General features: G+C 46.7%; 1 protein-coding gene across 1 annotated transcript in view; it reads right to left on the reverse strand.

Annotated features, from left to right (window-relative positions):
- Nucleotides 1-20466, reverse strand: part of atp2a3 (ATPase sarcoplasmic/endoplasmic reticulum Ca2+ transporting 3) — a 299782-nt gene that overhangs the window by 70389 nt on the left and 208927 nt on the right. The window contains exons 19-20 of the mRNA XM_059972937.1: nt 19375-19492; nt 16388-16505 (exon numbers count right to left, since the gene is read on the reverse strand). Coding sequence (XP_059828920.1) covers nt 16388-16505; nt 19375-19492 — 236 coding nt within the window. The remainder of the gene's footprint in view (nt 1-16387; nt 16506-19374; nt 19493-20466) is intronic.

Here is a 20466-nt window from a genome sequence, read left to right on the forward strand (position 1 = left end):
GAGGGATTGGAATAAAGGGAGAGTGGTGAGGGATTGGAATAAAGGGAGAGTATTGAGGGATTGGAATAAAGGGAGAGTGGTGAGGGATTGGAATAAAGGAACGGGGGAGAGTGGCGAGGGATTGGAATAAAGGGAGAGTGGCGAGGGATTGGAATAAAGGGAGAGTGGCGAGGGATTGGAATAAAGGGAGAGTGGCGAGGGATTGGAATAAAGGATCGGGGGAGAGTGGTGAGGGATTGGAATAAAGGGAGAGTGGTGAGGGATTGGAATAAAGGGAGAGTATTGAGGGATTGGAATAAATGGAGAGTGGTGAGGGATTGGAATAAAGGAACGGGGGAGAGTGGTGAGGGATTGGAATAAAGGGAGAGTGGTGAGGGTTTAGACTAAAGGGAGAGTGGTGAGGGATTGGAATAAAGGGAGAGTGGTGAGGGATTGGAATAAAGGGAGAGTGGTGAGGTGTTGGAATAAAGGGAGAGTGGTGAGGTGTTGGAATAAAGGGAGAGTGGTGAGGGATTGGAATAAAGGGAGAGTATTGAGGGATTGGAATAAAGGAGAGTGTGGTGATGTATTGGAATAAAGGGGAGAGTGGTGAGGGATTGGAATAAAGTGGAGAGTGGTGAGGGATTGGAATAAAGGAGAGTGTGGTGATGTATTGGAATAAAGGGGAGAGTGGTGAGGGATTGGAATAATGGGGATAGTGGTGAGGGATTGGAATAAAGGAACGGTGAAGAGTGGTGAGGGATTGGAATAAAGGAGTTGGGAGAGTGGTGAGGGATTGGAATAAAGGGGTTGTGGAGAGTGTTGAGGGTCTGGAATAATGGGGCTGTGGAGAGTGCTGAGAAGTTAGATGGGAGGGAATTATTCTCTTGGGCAGACACCAGGAGTGTTGGATTTCAGGGTTGTATTGGTAATCCTGTCTTTATTTCTTTCTGTACGGTTAGGTCTGCAGTTCATTTTCTCTGATTGGGAGTAGAAGGCTCCAGGTTGTTAATATTCATGATCTCACTCGCTGCAGTAGAGGTTTAACTGATGAAGTTCACGAATCTTACACAGTAACCAATGGCAACATCATTTAATACTGAACAATTTAGAAAGTTACAGTTCCCACCCACGTCATCTGCAGTGAGAGAGTGAGATTCACGGGCAAAACATTAATGAGGTGGGGTGGGGGTTGCTGTCAGGGCCAACTTCTTTCCTTGTGACATTGCTGAATGGTCTGAATGGTAAGCACTGCTGCTCACCCACTGATAAGCAACACAGAGGCTGAGGATGGGAGGCCCCGTGCAGGTCAGGCTCGTCTCGTACCCTCAGGAGGAGGACACACACAGTCAAATGAAGCAGACGGGATCTCACCCTTCCTCACCAATGACAGCCAGCACTTAAACCCTCCTCCATCTACACCCCCTGTAGGGTCACACCATAATACCCCTTCAGCAACAGCTGTGGCAGAGGAGGGAGGGAGATTGCTCAGAGGATAGAGAAATTTCTACACTTACTGCAGCCTCATAGTGCAGGGGGCATTGACACGAGGGAGGAGGCAGAGCAGATCCCTGAATGCCTGCCCTTACAGCAAACGCCCCTTCCAGGGGTGAATTCAGGAGTCACTTTGAAAGGGGCAGAGGTTTCCCCTTTACAGGCAAACTAACTTCACTGGCACACATGCCCAGTGGGAAACTGTTTGCATCATGGCCTGGTGTGTAAGTCTAATGCAGAGGTCTCAGCTACCGTGGAGGATAACTATAAGAGGCTGTACCTCAGGAAGGTCATCATCATTAAAGGAACGACATCTAGGCCATCAGGCAGAAGGTACTGGGGAGCCAGATGACCCCAGAAATTTCAGCAACAACTTCTTCCCCACTCCCATCAGGCTCTTGAACCAACGTGGAAAAACCCCAACACTATCTTGGACTTACTTTAATGTTCTTATAATATTTTTGTTTATTTTGTCATGAAAATTATGTATAATTCATGTTAATTTAAGTTTATGCTACTTCTATTTGTTACGCTTGGAATGTATTGAGTGGGCGCTGCAAGAAGCTAATTTTCATGGCATTTATACGCTGGGCTTGCATGCCATGACAATGAATTTAGTCTTTAGGGGAGCCGTCTGGGACTCTGAAGAGGACAGAAGAGTCACGTGTGGACCTGTCAGCACAGACGGTCTGCAAATTTCCTGCAGGGCGACGCAGCTGGATTCCATAACTCTGGGATCAGTGCAGGCACACGTGCTCAATTGTCTGGGGCCCCTGGAAACCAAACACACACACGCAACCCTTACCAACATTGCCGGTGGCAGAGGGAGTGTTGAGCTGAAATCAGAGCTGGGAGCAAAGATGCTACCAACAGGAGCTATAGGATGCTGCATGAGAGAGGGAGAAGGCACTCTGATACAGCATCTTCCAGCACTCAGTTAGAATCTGGAGCTGCCAAGTGAGCTAACTCAGTTACGTTGGGGAGCCTGAGCCACTGAGTTCCTTCACCACTTTGTGTGCTTGAGCTTTGATGGGGAGTTGGTGAAGTTGGTTTACAACTGGGAAAAAGGTGCAGGTGATTTACAAAATGGTTGTCTGCAAAAAAATGCTGAAAACGATACTGTGTTAATATTGTGATAACTAAGAGTACAGGACAGAAGGGAATTAAAAAGGTCCGTTCTTGACTTTGGTCAACCCATAACCAACAAATTAAAAATTCCAATTTATAATTCAAGATTCAGAATTTTGGTTCAGGTCATTCCAAAGTGATATTGGGATACATGGCTACACCGTGTATCAATTCTGTTGTATACACTGTTTACTCAGTAAGCACCAAGACCCACATACCTGCTTCTATTCTGTCCTCTCACAGAATCACAACCTGTTAAGCCTCACCATTCACTTTCCTATTCCTGACTTTACTCATGGGTCAGGGAGCAAACACGTCAAGGTTTGTGAAATTATACTGCCGTCTTGTCCTTCAGAAGCTGTGTGCTGACTCGCCTGCTCTCATTCCTTACCAAGACAAAATCCACCATTCCCCATTTGTCCGAGTCTAACTGAAGACAATTAGGAACACAAACAGGAGAGGCTGGAGTGAACCACTGTTCCTTGATCCCGACTGACCTTCTACCTCTGCAAACCTCTCTTCACACACCCCACATTGGCTGCAGCCGATGGCGACTCTACCAACTTAGAGGAGTACACAGCATCAGTGACCAGCTACATCAGCAAGTGCATTGGTGATGTCACTCTGTCCAAGACCATCACTATACTCGCTAACCAGAAGCCATGGATGACCACGGAGGTGCGTGCGCTGCTGAGGATCCGTGACTCCGCCTTCAGAGCAGGTGACAAGGCAGCCCTAACAACAGCGAGGGCCAAATTGTCCCGAGCCATCAGATGGGCAAAGCGTGCACACGCCCAGTGAATCCACAGCCACTTCTGGGACAGCGGCGACACACAGCACATGTGGAAGGGTATTCAGGACATCACCAGTTACAGGACAACATCACCTGACTGTGCAAGTGATGCCTCCTTCCCATGTGTGCTGAGTAACTTCTACGCCCGGTTTGAGGCAGAAAATGACGTGGCGGTGAGGAAGTCCACCCCACCTGACCAGGTGCTGTGTCTCACCGTGGCCGATGTGAGGAGAACCCTGTGCAGGGTCAACCCACAGAAGGCTGCTGGACCAGACAACATTCCTGGTAGAGTGCTCGAAGGATGTGCAGACCAGCTAGCAGATGTTCTCACTGACATCTTCAACATCTCCCTGAGCAGCACCACCATTCCAACGTGCTTCAAGGCCGCCACCATCGTCCCCGTGCCGAAGAAGTCTTCAGAGTCCTGCCTAAATGACTACCGTCCCGTTGCACTCACATCCATCATCATGAAGTGTTTCGAGAGATTCATCATGAGACACATCAAGACCCTCACTGGACCCCCTGCAGTTTGCGTACCGTCCCAACCGCTCAACAGATGATGCCATTGCCACCGCCCTCCACCTGGCCCTAACCCACCTGGACAAAAAGGACACATACATTCGGATGCTGTTCATAGACTTCAGTTCAGCATTCAACACAATCATCCTTCAGAAACTGATTGGAAACCTGAGCCTACTGGGCCTGAACACCTCCCTCTGCAACTGGATCCTAGACTTCCTGACTGGGAGTTCTCAATCAGTCTGGATCGGGAGCAGCATCTCCAACACCATCACACTGAGCATGGGGGCTCCCCAGGGCTGTGTGCTCAGTCCACTGCTGTTCACTCTGCTGACCCATGACTGTGCTGCAACACACAGCTCGAACCACATCATCAAGTTCGCCAGTGAACGACCGTGGTGGGTCTCATCAGCAAGAACGACGAGACAGCTTACAGAGAGGAGGTGCAGCGGCTAACGGACTGGTGCAGAGCCAACAACCTGTCTGAATGTGAACAAAACAAAAGAGATGGTTGTTCACTTCAGGAGGGCATGGAGCGACCTCTCCCCGCTGAATATCGACGGCTCCTCGGTAGAGATCGTAAAGAGCACCAAATTTCTTAGTGTTCACCTGGTGGAGAATCTCACCTGGTCCCTCAACACTAGCTCCATAGCAAAGAAAGCCCAGCAGCATCTCTATTTTCTGTGAAGGCTGAGGAAAGTCCATCTCCCACCCCCATCCTCATCACATTCTACAGGGGTTGTATTGAGAGCATCCTGAGCAGCTGCATCACTGTCTGGTTCAGAAATTGCACCATCTGGGATCGCAAGACACTGTAGCAGATAGTGAGGTCAGCTGAGATCATTGGGGCCTCTCTTCCCACCATCACGGACATTTACACTAACATGCTGCATCCACAAAGCAAACAGTATTATGAAGGACCCCACACACCCTTCATACAAACTCTTCTCCCTCCTGCCATCTGGGAAAAGGCACCGAAGCATTCGGGCTCTCACAACCAGACCATGTAACAGTTTCTTTCCCCAAGTCATCAGACTCCTCAATACCCAGAGCCTGGACTGACACCAACTTACTGCCCTCTACTGTGCCTATTGTTTTGTTTATTATTTATTATAATGCCTGCACTGTTTTGTGCACTTTATGCAGTCCTGGGTAGGTCTGTAGTCTAGTGTCATTTTTTTCTGTGTTGCTTTTTATGTAGTTCAGCCTAGTTTTTGTACTGTGTCACGTAACACCATGGTCCTGAAAAAACGTCGTCTCATTTTTACTGTGTCCTGCACCAGCAGCTATGGTCAAAATGACAATAAAAGTGACTTGACTTGACATCCATTACCACCCTCAACACTGACAAATCTAATGATTTCAGCCTTGAAAATACACAGTGACTGAGCCTCTTAGAGGGGGAACTCTGAGGATTCACTACCTACTCTATTTTTCATCAACTCCACCCTGAATGTATGACCCCATGTTCTGGTTTCAGATACCCCAGTCTGGGGTTTCATCATCCAGCTTTCCAGGAGTTTTGCAAGTTCTCAGGAGTTTGCCCTTCATTCTTCTCAGTTGTAGAGAGTACAGGCTCAGTCTGCTCACCTCTCCTAGACAAATCCACCATCAATCACTTCACTCTCTCTATCCTTCCCTCCACACAGCTGTACACAATATAGGACCATAAGATATAGGGGCAGGATTAGGCCATTTTGCCCATCGAGTCTGCACCCACCATTTCGTTATGGCTGATCCAATCTTTTTCTCAGTCCCAACCTGCTGTCTTCTCAGAATCTTCAGCCATCTCTGCTCTGCCAGTATCCCCCTCCAATCCACCAGGGCAAGCTCCTCTCTCATGCTTCTGTGATTCCCTTTATTCCGTTGCGACAATACATGTGACTTATGCTTCTCCCTCTCAAGCCATCTCATAGGCATTCAATGAATTCCCTCTCTTGCAATCTGACACCAACCTGATTTTCCCAATGTCCCTACATATTGACTCCCCCATTACAATTGTGTCATTACCCTTAGTACATGCCTTTTCCAGTTTTGATGTAATTCCACCTCTTACCAACAGAGCCACACCACCACCTATGCCTTCCTGCCTGTCCCTTCAGTTCAAAGTATATCTTTCGATGGTAAGCTCCCAACTATGGCTTTCGTTCAGCCATGACTCAGTGATGCCCACATCATACCGACCAATGCCATGTGTTCATTCACCTTATTCTGAATGCTACACGTATTGAAATACAGCACATTAAGTCAAGCATTTTTGTCCTTTTGAATTTTTTGCCTCTGTGGTACAATTTAACTCTTTTCTGTGTCTGCATTTGTACCTAATCGTTGGCTTGTTCTTCCTTACATTCATGTTACATCCATCATCTACTTGTAAACTTGCTGGCTCAACCTCAGCTCTATCATACCAGTTCCCATCCCCCTGTCATATTAGTTTAAACCACTCCCAACAACTCCAGTAAATCTGCTCACAAGAATTTTGGTCCCCCTCAAGGGACAGGTCAAGTGCAACCTGTCCCTTTCGTACAGGTCCAAATAGCCCCAGAAGAGACCCCAGTGATCCAGAAATCTGAATCCCTGCCCACTGCTCCAATTCTTCAGCCACGCATTTATCTGCCTCCTCATTTTATTCCTATCCTCACTATCGCTCGACACAGGCAACAATCTCGAGTTTACTACTTTCGAGGTTCTGTTCCTCAGTTTCCTTCTCAACTCCCTGTGTTCCGTCACAGAGTCTTGTGTACTAATGGTTTGGATGAGAATGTAGGTGGAATCATTCATAAGTTTGCAGAAGACACCAAAATTAGTGGTGTGGTGGAAGGTGAAGATGATTTCCTAAGGTTAAAACAGGATATTGATGAAGTGGGAAAGTGGATAAAGGAATGGCAGATGGAATTTAACTTGGGGTAACAAGTGTGAAGCGATGCATTTGTGAAGGAGCTGCATGGTGGATGGTAGGGCCCTGGGGAGAGACACAGACCAGAGATCTAGGGGTAAAGTGTATAGCTCCCTGAAAGCAGCGACACTGGTGGGTTAGGGTTTGAAGGCGGCAATTGGAATGCTTGTCTTCACTGGACAGGGCACTGACTACGAACGTTTGCTGACGCAATACAGCTGTGCAAGATGTTGGTGAGACCACACCTGGACTATTACGTGTGGTTTTGGCCATCGCACTATCGAAGAGATGTGATAAAGTGAGAGAAGATGCCAAAAAGATTCTCAGGGATCTTGCCAGGACTGGAGGGTCCGAGTTTTAAGGAGAGATCTATTGTAAATAGGCTGGGGCTGTTTTCCCAGCTGTATAGAAGCTGAGGGGTGACCTTAGAGGTTTATAACATCATGATGGGCATAGATTGAATGAATGGTCACAGTCTTTTCCTCAGGGTAGGGGAGTCTAAACTTAGGACATATACATTCAAGTTGAGGGGGAAAGGATGTAGAATGAACTGCTAGTAGAGATGAATACATTTACCATGTTTAAAAGACATATGGACAGGTTCATGGATAGGAAAGATTTAGAGGATATCGGCCATACATGGGAAAATGGGACTAGCTCAGGAAGGCATTTGGTTGGCACAGATGATTTCGTCTGAAGGGCATTTCTCCATGTTTATTCTTTATGAGATGAGACTAAACTGAGCCAGAGCGAAGAGAGGCTAACGGCTAATGTTCATATCTCATATGCCTGCATATTATAGGATGCCATTTGCCCCACTGAGTCAATGCCACCACACAGACCTGTCCATTTCCCCACTAACTTTCTCTGAAACCTATTCTTTCTGCATTCCCTTGAATTCCATCATTTACCATAGGCACAACCTATATACTTTACCCCCAGATCCCCGCACATTTTTTGGGATGTGAGAAGAAGGGATGAAGCATAAAGGGTTAGTTTAATTTAGTATTAGGCTTGGTACAGATGTAGTGGGTGGGAGAGCCTATTTCTGTACTGTTCTATGTAAAGAGAAGCACCGCAGGTGAGTTCCTCACAGTCACAGGGAAGAAAACTCCACAAAGACACTGCCTGAGGCCAGGATTGAACCCAGTTCTCTGCAGCTGGACAACCATACCAACCCCAGTATGAGCAGTACATCAGCCCAGACAGGAACGCTTGGAAGTGTGGGGAGTAGAGGAGATCTGCAGACAAGGGGAGGGATATCAACTCCTGGGGATGGTTGCACTGTCAGCTCGTCTCTGGAGTGCAATGACAGGCAAACACAATATAGAACGGAACCAGCAGCAGTTACAGGAGTTCTCAGGGCCAGAGACTCAAGCACCCACGGGTGCTGTGTGATACTTCCAGATAGATCTTCTCTGCTCCTCTTGGGCATCATCACATTCTTCCTACAGTGTGCACAACCTTCTTGCACAGATCCACCATCACCTCCTGTTCTCATGTTTTGTGGACAAAACCTTCCTTTATGCCTTCTTAACCACCACGTCATGTGTCTCACGACCTTCGGGGGAAGGAAATTACATCCCAACATCCCCCTCTCACCGCCCTTCCACAGCCTTCCCTGATGGAATACTGGCTCTTCCACACGCAGCCAATCTGCTCGTTGTCACCTTCCCATTACTTACAGCCTTCTTCCTCACTGCCCATTGTGTGAGAGGCACAAGGACATAGCCAGGGTGGGAGAAGTTTAGTTATGAGGAAACAATGTTGTTTTGTTTGAACAGAGGAGATAGAGAGTTAATTGAGGCCTGGTCAGGGTGAGCAGGGACAGGCCTCTCTATCTTCCTCAGCCTTGGATACAATAGCTGGAGAGCACTGACTTCATTGAATGAATGAACGGATTAGTGGGAACGACGGAAATTGTGGTTGGGAGCTGGAACTTCCTGCCTAAAAGGGCAGTGAAGACAAAACCCTTCAGCACATTAAAGATGCCAATCGAACCAGCAGGTGGTGCAGAACAGTTCACAGCGGTAGTTGCACAGCCTCACAGCGCCAGCCACTATCTGTGCAGAACTATGCTCTCCGGGGTCTCTCCCCGGGCATTCCAGTTTCCTCCCACACCACAAAGATGAGTGGGTTGGTGGGTTAGTTGTCTAATCGTCTGCTTTAAAGTCCAGGAGGATAGCACGGGAGTTTGGGAGGGAAAGTTGGTGGAATACGAGAAGACAGACCTTGAGTTCGGGTAGATGGGTGACTGACATTAGTGTAGATGCACTGAGCTGAGAGGCTTGCTTGTTTGTTGTCTCCAAGTTGTAACCTACACAGCTATGGACTTCAGGCTTGGAGATGGGGAAATCCAAACAAACAGGAGGGGTGAATGGCCTGCTTCAGTAGATTTTTATGAATCATTCATGGGACAGGTTTTTGCAGCAACTGCAGACTCCAATGTTTGTCTAACGTACTGAACTATGTCACAGAACGGCATGGTCCAGGGCCAACACATCGAATTTCCAGTGGGAACTGTGATCCCATAACACACCAATTTGGTGAAACTGAGCACAATTTGTATCCAAGGGGCTTTTAATTTTCCTATCTGATAACCTTTGGAAGCTGGGTATGCTCCTGCCTGCAGCAGTTCCAAACCTCCTACAAGAACCATGTTGCTTTGGGTCAGGTGAGAAGGGAATGGATTGCTCATCCGGAAGTAACATCTGTGATTGCCAGAAGAGTATCAGATTTCAACAGGAGTTCCATACCAAACAACATTCACCTTCTGCCTTCATCACTTTTTGAATCATTGTAGGGTGGGTTATAGTAATTTGCTTTAGCAAGCGGGAAATGGATGAATTCCGAATTTGCGACAGTACAGCATTTAGAAACCACACAAAGCAGGGAGTGATTACATCATTGATCAGTGGGAAGATATCAGTAGTACAGCAATGGTAGCAGATCCCAAATACCACAGGAAAAGGAAACACGACAGAATCAGTCAGACTTACAAAGATCAAAGTACCTCTCTTCATTGTCCAAATGAAAACGAAGATGGAATTGGGTCCCCAGTGATAGTCAATTTATTCAGCTCACTGAATCTCTATTTTACTTTGATTCCACAATTCATTTGAAATTTGGTCTTTTCAGAATTGATCATTAAAGTGAATGCAAGTTGGATATTCAGATTTCCAACATCCCTGAAATGTTCAAAGGAATTTTAACCTCTTGTGGATTGTTTTGATGGAGATGCTGATGCTTAGTAAGAACTCCTAGGAGTGAAGGGTCTGTTTCTGTGCTCTATGGCTCTCTTGAAAAGGTTCAACTAACAGCCAACATCCAATTCATGGTATCCTCTTAAAGAATGTTTCTGAGATCTCACTGGCTCCAAATGAGCAGGAGACTCCTGGATTTAAATAACTGAGTTTACATTGAGGACAGATTCATTTGGGAATGGGCAGGTTTCCAGATATAATGGTCACCTGTTGTATCAGAGCAGAATCAAGAGGACCAGTGCTCACAATGATCATGGGAAACCAGACCCTGCCTCCCCCCCCAGAGTGTGAGGGTGTGGGGGGTCCCTTGAAATCTGTTGAGAGAAATAACCGAATAGAGCCAACCATGATCTCAATAACAGGAGATCATATTTGAGCACCAAATTGCAACATGTATCCCATCCTTACTGGGAAATGAAAGAGTTATTGTACCTAATAGATATTGTAGCCCAAGGTCCAAGTGCATACTGCGGTTGGTAAAAAGAGGTACAATGACCTTGTAAAATTTACTTTATACAGTATTCTAAACCAAGCTTTACATACAGGATGAAGAAAGTCTTTTATTTTAGATAAGCAACACATGCAAAGTGATAACAAAGGTTACAGCATTGAGGCTTCAATAAATATCTTCCTTTTCTAAAAAAAAAACTTTTTTGTTTAGTTTAATTTAAATTTTGTTAGAAAAATAGCACTGTTATGAGAAGACATTGTTGGCAACATTTTGTAATGCTTCACATGCAAGTTAGCAGCATGGCCCAAAACCACAGCCGGGGTCAGGAGAGACAGAGGGAGCAAAGGGAAGGAGAAGGCAGCTAAAAGGTGGAGATGGAGAAGGGAAGAGAGGGAAAGATGAGGAGAGGGAGGGAAAAATACAAGGAGAAAGAGAAGGAGGTCAGGGGAAAGACACAAATGGGAAAAAAAACCTGACTTGTGACGGAAGTCAAACATAATTAGAATTTTTGAACAAGAATAAGTAACCAATGATGTGATTCTAGGTTCAGCCTCATCTTAAACCACACTGGACATTCACAGGGAGAAAATAAACATCCTCATTGTTCCACAGAATATCGTACATACTCCAAACATAGCACTTATTTCTCCAAATTGAGCAAGATGTCTAGCCTACAGATGTTTCCAAGAACCTTGGTTGAGCTGATTTGTTGACCAAGATGGTAATGTGTTCTGGAGACCATTCAATACTGGAGCAGCCAATCCCACCTCCCACAGGGACAAAGTAATCTCCTAACCTTCAGGACTTGGCTCTCCAGTACCTGTGAAGAACACAGGGTAGGGGCACCTTGAGTGGAATTTGGAGTACTAGCATATGTGTGGATCCAGGAACTGTTTGCCAAAGCGAATTCAGGTTTTAGTCAGAACTGGAGCAACAGGTAATCTGCTGGCGGAATGCAGTGGCCAAGCATCATCTGTGGAGTGGGGTGGGGCGGGGGGCAGAAGGGATTGTTGACATTTCAGCATCAGCCCTGATGCAGGGATTCAACCTAAAATGTTGACACTTCCTTCCTCCCCACTCCCAGATGCTGCTCAACCCCGAGTTCTTCCAACAGGTAGCTTGTTGCTCCAGATTCCAGCATCTGCGGTCTTCTGTAAATTTGTTTAGTCCAAACTGGTTGGATGGTGTCCAAGGTGCCCAGGGTCAGATGACACTAGTCCCAGAAGCTTAAAGACAACTGCCCTGACACTATGGTTCCCACTAGAGTGGTACAGGGTGAGGATCAAAAAGGCTGGTACCTGTGGACTCTCCTTGTAGACAGGGAATGGATGAATTGTGGGCGGTTGGATATGCCAGTTTTCTGGATGCTGGTTTTGGGAACTGGCTGTGGTCTATGATCGGGTGAGAGATGCAAGTACCTTCTCTACCTGACAGACACCCCAGATGGCACGGTAACATGAAACCCCAGCAGAAACTGGATGAAGTTCCCCTGCGCTGCTCTGTGACTAGTCCAGTCTGGACATTGGGCGGAAGGTTCAGGAGGTGGAAAATGCTATCGGGATGAAGATTTGGGGGCTCAAGCTTTCCAAATTATAGGAAAAGATTGACACTCAAGGACTTGACTACAGCTACAACTCCAAAATTCCCTGTGGATTTCTGGAGAGAGATACAGGTCCATGTGTGATTCCACTGGGAAAAACAGAGATATTTCATATTCACTTTCCTCCACACTTCCTCACGCTGAGGAGCAATATTCCCATCTCCTTTGATGGCCTCACCATCTGGTATGGAGGGGCCACTGCACAGGATCAGATAAAGCTGCAGAAAGTTGTAAACTCAGCCAGCACCATCATGGGCACTAGCTCCCCAACATCCGGGACATCTTCAAGGAGCGATGCCTCAAAAAGGCAGCATCCATCACTAAGGACCCCATCACCCAGGACATGCCCTCTTCTCATTGCTGTGATCAAAGAGGAGGGTACAGGAGCCTGAAGATACATACTTAACATTTCAGAAACAGCATCTTCCCCCCTACATCAGATTTCTGATGGACGATTACCCCATGAACACTACTCCAGTTTTTCCCTCTCTTTTTGTACTACTTATTTAATTTTTTAATTGTAATTTATAGTTTTTATGTATTGCAATGTACTGCTGCCGCAAAACAACAAATTTCATGTAATATACCAGTGATATTAAACCTGATTCTGATTAATTGCAACCAATTAACAAGACCCTAACCATCCTGTTTTTTATCTTCCTTTGCTTTTCAATGTCAAGCACCTTCCACCTCTCCACCACAGGTACAATTCACTCTGTCCTGGGTAGTACTGCTTTGCAAGACACAACTTCTCATTGCCGAAAGGTGAAGCCCTTCACACAAATAGAGAGAGAGAGAGAGAGAGAGAGAGAGTCTGAACCGTGCATGAAGTCCAGGAAGCAGAGTTCCTATACCCAAACAGCACACTGCAGGCCAGGCTGTCATGAGGGAACTGACGTGCCCTCCAGTCAGCACTCATCTTCCTGGCTTTTCAACCCATCAAATAAACTTTTTGTTTCTGTCCTTTATAGAGTCTTTGTTTAAAAAATAATATTGTGTATTACATAACAGCTGTACTACTAATTAACACAGGTTCACAGCCTTCTTCAGGATGAGTTCATTATTTGTTAAATTGTCGGTAATAAAATTACAATGACTGTTTCTCCAACTGTGACATCAGTAACACATTGCCCACTTCGACTCTACCAAACTCTCAGTACGGGAGGACAGCTTACCCATGATACAAACTCACAACTGTGTGGAAACAGGAGGCTGGGACAGCTCAGCATGCCTTTCGTCATCCCTTGATTCCACACTCACGAGCCAGTGATAGCTCCTGTGGGCTCCTGACTGAGTTAAACAGCTCCAGGTGAGGTTAACCAATGTTTCAATTCTGACACTGCACTTCCATTCTCAATGGATGCTAACAGTGCTGCTGACTTTGGAAGCAGATCATTCCAGATAATCGGCCAACACTCAGGACATTGCATCCCACACCGTCATCCACTCACAATGAGTTCTTGGGACACACGTTATGAAAGCCCTTGCTATGTATCCACCACACACTGACACTGTTAGGCCATGTTACAACACTCCAATAGTTAGCTCTCCTTGGAGAGAACATTAATGCCCTCTTCTTCCTCAGATTTTAGAAACACTAACTACACATCGGCCTGATTAGGAAACACATCACTGGCTGTTCATCATCACTGGATCTAAACCCTGGGAGCACCATTACCACACAGTGGTTCAAGGTACTGGATCACCTTTACCTTATCAAGGGCAATGAGGGATAGGCATTCAATGCTGACCTTGCCAGTGGTGCCAACATCCAACAAATGGGATGGATTAATATTCTCCTTGGGTCCATTTACTTGGATCAATCTGTTGTTGCTTTACCGATTGTTATCAGCAGGTGTGGCGCAGATTAAACAACACTGTAAAGCAGTTTGTTCGGAATAGCAGTGGGATTCAGCCGTTTGTGTGTAGGGCTGTGTAGTGAGGCCAGGAGAGGATGGGATTTATCACCCACCAAAGCACAGGGCCACAATGCTCCCCCGAAGGAGTAAGGACTGAGATTCCAAGGGGAAAGGGTTCAAAGCTGGGGCTGGAATTGACATCAACTAAGCTGTCTACAACAGAGATTTCTTGGTTATGGTCCTTTTCCAAACAGAAAGCACCTGAATCAACTGCACTGGCAGAAAGACGCTTCCTGTCAGGTTCTAAATGAAAAGGGCCGGAGTACAGGATGCCTCCCCACCCCCCGCAGTGCCTGAGATCTCTAAAGTTCCTCACCCCAATCATTCACAGTTACCATGTGGAAATAAACCAGCTGGTGCTTCACACACCCCTCCCCTCGGTCTCACAGAACAACCCTGAGTATCTCCACTCCTCACACTCCTCCAGGCCAGAAGCTTCACACACCCCTCCCCTCAGTGTCACAGAACAACCCTGAGTATCTCCACTCCTCACACTCCTCCAGGGCAGAAGCTTCACACACCCCTCCCCTCAGTGTCACAGAACAACCCTGAGTATCTCCACTCCTCACACTCCTCCAGGGCAGAAGCTTCACACACCCCTCCCCTCAGTCTCACAGAACAACCCTGAGTATCTCCACTCCTCACACTCCTCCAGGGCAGAAGCTTCACACACCCCTCCCCTCGGTCTCACAGAACAACCCTGAGTATCTCCACTCCTCACACTCCTCCAGGCCAAAAGCTTCACACACCCCTCCCCTCGGTCTCACAGAATAACCCTGAGTATCTCCACTCCTCACACTCCTCCAGGGCAGAAGCTTCACACACCCCTCCCCTCGGTCTCACAGAACAACCCTGAGTATCTCCACTCCTCACACTCCTCCAGGGCAGAAGCTTCACACACCCCTCCCCTCGGTCTCACAGAACAACCCTGAGTATCTCCACTCCTCACACTCCTCCAGGCCAAAAGCTTCACACACCCCTCCCCTCGGTCTCACAGAATAACCCTGAGTATCTCCACTCCTCACACTCCTCCAGGGCAGAAGCTTCACACACCCCTCCCCTCGGTCTCACAGAACAACCCTGAGTATCTCCACTCCTCACACTCCTCCAGGCCAGAAGCTTCACACACCCCTCCCCTCAGTCTCACAGAACAACCCTGAGTATCTCCACTCCTCACACTCCTCCAGGGCAGAAGCTCTGCCAATCCCAAGGATGAGCAAATCAGTGCAGAAGCCAATTCAGAGGCAATGTTGGAGTGAGAGGAGGACAGGCTATGAAATGAACACCATTACCAAATCAGACCCTATCCCTTCTGATATCTCACAGGAGCCCCAGAAAATGGAACACATCTGCTGAGAGAGATTTACTCGAGTATGGTTTCCTGGGTCATGTCGTCTCATTAGGATCTGCAGACCTTGTTACTCAGTGATGCCCAGGGGCTGGACTCCATCACAGGACAATACTGAGTGTTCATGTGCAGGACAGGCAGAGTACTGTGGCTTTCATCACTGAACACAGTAACCTGATCAGACAGCACTTCCCCAAACAGCGACTAACCCTTCACTGGCAACGTGTCAAAATTCTCACAGGAGTTATTCACCTGTGAAAGGGGGGGGGGGGGTGTATTTGAACCAAGTAGGAGTTTTATTGCTGGTGCCATTTCAGGGCTTAGAAAGGAGTTTTTGATGATGTAATTAAAGAGTCTGTCTGACACATTCCTGCCCCTCAGAACCCAGTTAGGGTTGGAACTGAAAAACCCAGAGGTTGGCGATTGAGCCAGTGGGTTGTCATCTTACTCCAAGCCTCATGGAGCTTCAGGCAGTTTGATTTGCTTCTAGAAGCACAGGTGGAGTCACTCCCTCCAATGAGCTAGTTACTGAATGCTTTGAGCAGGATGGGGGAACAGAGGAAACTGCACTGACCGATTACAATGAGCTATTGTGTAGCTCTATGGATAAATGAAAGCATTCAACACACCAGCAATAAACACAACTGTGGAATAGCATTAGATCAAGCTCCACAGCTAATCCTGGGCCTGGAACTCACCATGAATGTCCTCCCCCTCCGGTGACACACCGCCGCACAAACAGAAACACATTCAATAGAACCCAAAGCATCCTCTCAGGACAGACATAGAGTGTAACCAAGTCCCACAAGAAATAAAAGCAAGCTGGTATCAAGAAACCAGTTCCATCTGGTCAGCGCTGCCGCAGTCCACGGAGGTTAAAGCAGACAGTAAAGCCAGCAGATTAGAGGCGCTGAGACTAAAACGAAGAGCCAGGAAATGTCGCCAAAGTATGCTGGAAGCCCACTATTGCTCGGACAGACTGCAACAGGGTCTTTACCCTCTATGTAGTTACGGGACACAAATTTGAGTGATTCGTCCAGTAAGATGACGGGCAGAGAGATCTTCAGGACCACCACCCACTGTGGCCAAGTCAGAGCAGTCACTTGGAAGATCAGCTGTAAGGAAACAGAGGGAGAAATTACTTCAGTCACAGGCACTGAGTTCATCACTAAAGTAACAGTTCCTGACTTTGCATGCCAAACTTGGAGACCAGCTCACTGGGGTATTGATAAAATGGCCAAAAGGTACAATGGGGCAGTTTATAGGACTAGACGTTTCAATCCCTTTGGCAAGCAGATCTCAACACAGATCATGGCAGAGAGATCAGTGGGATGGATGTGCCAGCTTCTGTGGGCACCTTCTGTCCTGTGGGAATTTGGTTTAAATCTTCATTTATGAACTGCCCATGATACAAACACTTTGCAGGAACAGAGCCTGCCATGGAATCAGAATTGGCTTGCCCACGGAAGGTGGATAGTGATCTGTCTGGAAGCTGGTGACCAGTGGTGTTCCAGAGGAATCTGTGCTGGAACCCTTGCTCTGTGATTTTCTGTAAATTCTTTTGTATTTCTTTACTTTCCTATAACTGTTTGCAAGGAAGTGAATCTCTGGGTAGTGTATAATGACATTTGCACACTTTGATAATAAATTTACTTTGACTTTGATCGCCTTCCTTTAATGAGATGACAGAAACTGAGCTCATTATTCCAAGAACACACACAAAATGCTGGTGGAACACAGCAGGCCAGGCAGCATCTATAGAGAGAAGCACTGTCGATGTTTCTGGCCAAGACCCTTCGTCAGGACTAACCAAAAGGAAAGATAGTAAGAGATTTGAAAGTAGTGGGAGGAGGGGGAAATGCGAAATGATAGGAGAAGATCGGAGGGGGTGGGATGAAGCTAAGAGCTGGAAAGGGGATTGGCGAAAGTGATACAGAGCTGGAGAAGGGAAAGGATCATGGGACAGGAGGCCTAGGGAGAAAGAAAATGGTGGTAGGTGGGGGGGGAGCACCAGAGGGAGATGGAGAACAGGCAGAGTGATGGGCAGAGAGAGAGAAAAAAAAACAAACAACTAAATTATTCAGGGATGGGGTAAGAAGGGGAGGAGGGGCATTAACAGAAGTTAGAGAAGTCAATGTTCATGCCATCAGGTTGGAGGCTACCCAGCCGGTATACAAGGTGTTGTTCCTCCAACCTGAGTTTGGATTCATTTTGACAGTAGAGGAGGCCATGGATAGACATATCAGAATGGGAATGGGACGTGGAATTAAAATGTGTGGCCACTGGGAGATCCTGCTTTCTCTGGCAGACAGAGCGTAGGTGTTCAGCGAAAGTGTCTGCCAGTCTGCGTCGGATCTCACCAATATATAAAAGGCCACACCGGCAGCACCGGCCACAGCATATTCCAAGTGTGGTCTAAGTCAAGTTTTATAAATGAGTTGGATGAGGAAGAGGATGTTTACAGATGACATGAAGGTGGTGCTGTGAATAGTGCAGAAGGCTGCCATAAGTTACAATGAGTCATTGACAGGATGCCGAGAAGTTAGAGTTCAGTCTGGAAAAGACAGTTCTTCACTTTGGAAGGTAAAGCAGAGTACAAGGCTAATGGGAGGATTCTTAATCGCATGGAGCAACAATGGTACCTCTGGACCGATAGTTCAATAGTTGTGATGTTGCAGCTCTATAAAACTCAACTTAGACCACACTTGGAATAATGAGCTCAGTTTCTGTCATCTCATTAAAGGAAGGCAATCAAAGTCAAAGTAAATTTATTATCAAAGTGTGCAAATGTCATTATACACTACCCAGAGATTCACTTTCTTGCAAACAGTTATAGGAAAGTAAAGAAATACAAAAGAATTTACAGAAAGCTGCATAAATATAGACAAACAACTAATGTGCAAATAGAAATATACACACATACATATATACCTGTGTGTATATATATCATACACACATATCTATATATATACACACACACTCATATCCATATATATATACGTGTGTGTGTGTGTGTGTGTGTGTGTATATTATACTGCGCAGATATATGTACATAGGGTAATAACTGTAGGGAAACTTTAGGGAGGGTGCAGAGATGATTTACCAGTTGTTGCCTAGATTAAAGAAGAGCATATCTTATGAGGAGAGAATGAGTAAACTCGGGCTTTTCTCTTTAGAGCAAAGGGAGATGAGAAGTGACTTGATAGAAGTTTCAAAGATGATGAGAGGCATAGACAGCGAGGACAGCCAGCACCTGTCCCAGGATGGAAAAGGCTAATATGAGAGGGTATAATTTTAAAGTGATTGCAGGAAGGCATGGTGGGGGATGTCAGAGGTAGGGTTTTGTTTTACACAAAGATTGGTAATGCACAGCTGGGGGTGGTGGGCGAGGTAGATACATTAGGGAGAATTAAGAGAATCTTAGATAGGCACATAGATGAAAGAAAATTGTTGAGTTACGTGGGAGAGAAAGGTTGGATTGATCTTGGAGTAGGTTACAAGGTTGGTGCAACATCCTGGGCTGAAGCTTGTCCAGTGCAATGCTGCTCTTTTTCTATGTTCTAACCTGTAAAGTACATTCAGTTGTTCTGCTAAGTATTTCATACTAAATATTAGCGCATCTCAAAAACAGCATCACCACAGAGCCACTTGGAACTCCAGTTACCATTCTTTTCTGGCACTGATCTGAAACATTATCTCTGCTCCTCTCTCCACAGACACTGACTGACCTGCTAAGTATTTTCTGGTTTTAATGCTATTGGGCAATTTTGATCTAGCTCCTATAAACTGCTTCCACTATCAGTTCTCATTCCTTCATGTTTAACGGGAACTAGCTGCACAATCTCTAATCGCGATCTAAACCAGGCACACACCGCCCCTTGGCTGCAGGACGACAGAGGTAGAGGCTCTGGGTGTGGTTTTTGGCTGAAGGTGCACAGCTAGCCCTGTGTTAGCTGTGGCACCGAGCTCAGTGCCCATACTCACAGGCAATGGTTCCACATAGAGGATGAGGAAGTGCAGAGACATGGACAGACAGATTGTCCCCAGCAGCCAGACGTTCACCCACGGTGGCATCCTCAGTAAGGACTGGTTCTCAGACAGGCTGGGCAGCAAAGAGAGTTCAGGAGTTAGAAAGACCAAAGCAAACAAAGTTTTAATTTAGTTTTAAAACAACTTGCTCTTGTACTATTTATTTATTGTAAGTTATAGTATTTTCATTTTAAAGTCCTGCATTGTACGGCTACTACAAAGCATCAAATTACACAACATACAGTGTGTGAGGGATAATGAATCTGATTCCAGCAGATTCCACATGACCAGAGAGGTCATCACTGTCATCTCCAAACGTGTGCTGTGTGATGCTGAACTGCGTTTTTCATCTATCTGCCCAGCACTTCTCACTGTGGGAGTATGGTCTCGGAGAGGGTCCCGGGGTGGGGGGAGGGGGATTGGCTGGAGGCAGAGGAAGGACTGGATGGAAGTATACAGTGCCAGAAAGATCATGTTCTGGTGAAAGATCTCAAATACTTGGGAATGAATGGAACAGGGTGGAGAAATCGGAGGAGGCAGGCGCACCAAGCACTGGTCGGATCGGGATGATTGTTGTCTCTGGGGAACCCATGAGAACACAAGCAACAGGATGGGGGGGGGGGGCGGAGAGAGATTCTCTGAAAAATAGAACTCACTAGGGTCGCACTTTTGGGGTCAGGGTCTGACTTGACTGCAGACTCTTCCCTGGGGAGGTGTGAGGAAGGGTGGTTGGATAAGTGGTGCTGCTAGGGATGGGCCAGGCACTACTCGCTTGGTCGGGGAGGATATCTGGTGGGAAGCCGGACCATTGTGGTGGTGGTGGGAGCGGGGACCCTCGTTCTCACCCTGAGCAGCTGAAGCAAAACTTCCATAAACTGTCAATGAAATTGGATACCATAGCCATGAGCCAGAGATTGCCTCTACAGAGGAGCTGCTGTCCACTAGGGACATAGAGCGGGGCTTCCAGACAGAGAGCCCGTCACAGAATGCCCTTGTGAATCATTGCCGTTTCATAGTAGTGGCAGTTCCAAACCAGAGTGTTACCTT

The sequence above is a fragment of the Hypanus sabinus genome, chromosome 6 (assembly GCF_030144855.1).
Source record: "Hypanus sabinus isolate sHypSab1 chromosome 6, sHypSab1.hap1, whole genome shotgun sequence".
Taxonomy (NCBI): domain Eukaryota; kingdom Metazoa; phylum Chordata; class Chondrichthyes; order Myliobatiformes; family Dasyatidae; genus Hypanus; species Hypanus sabinus.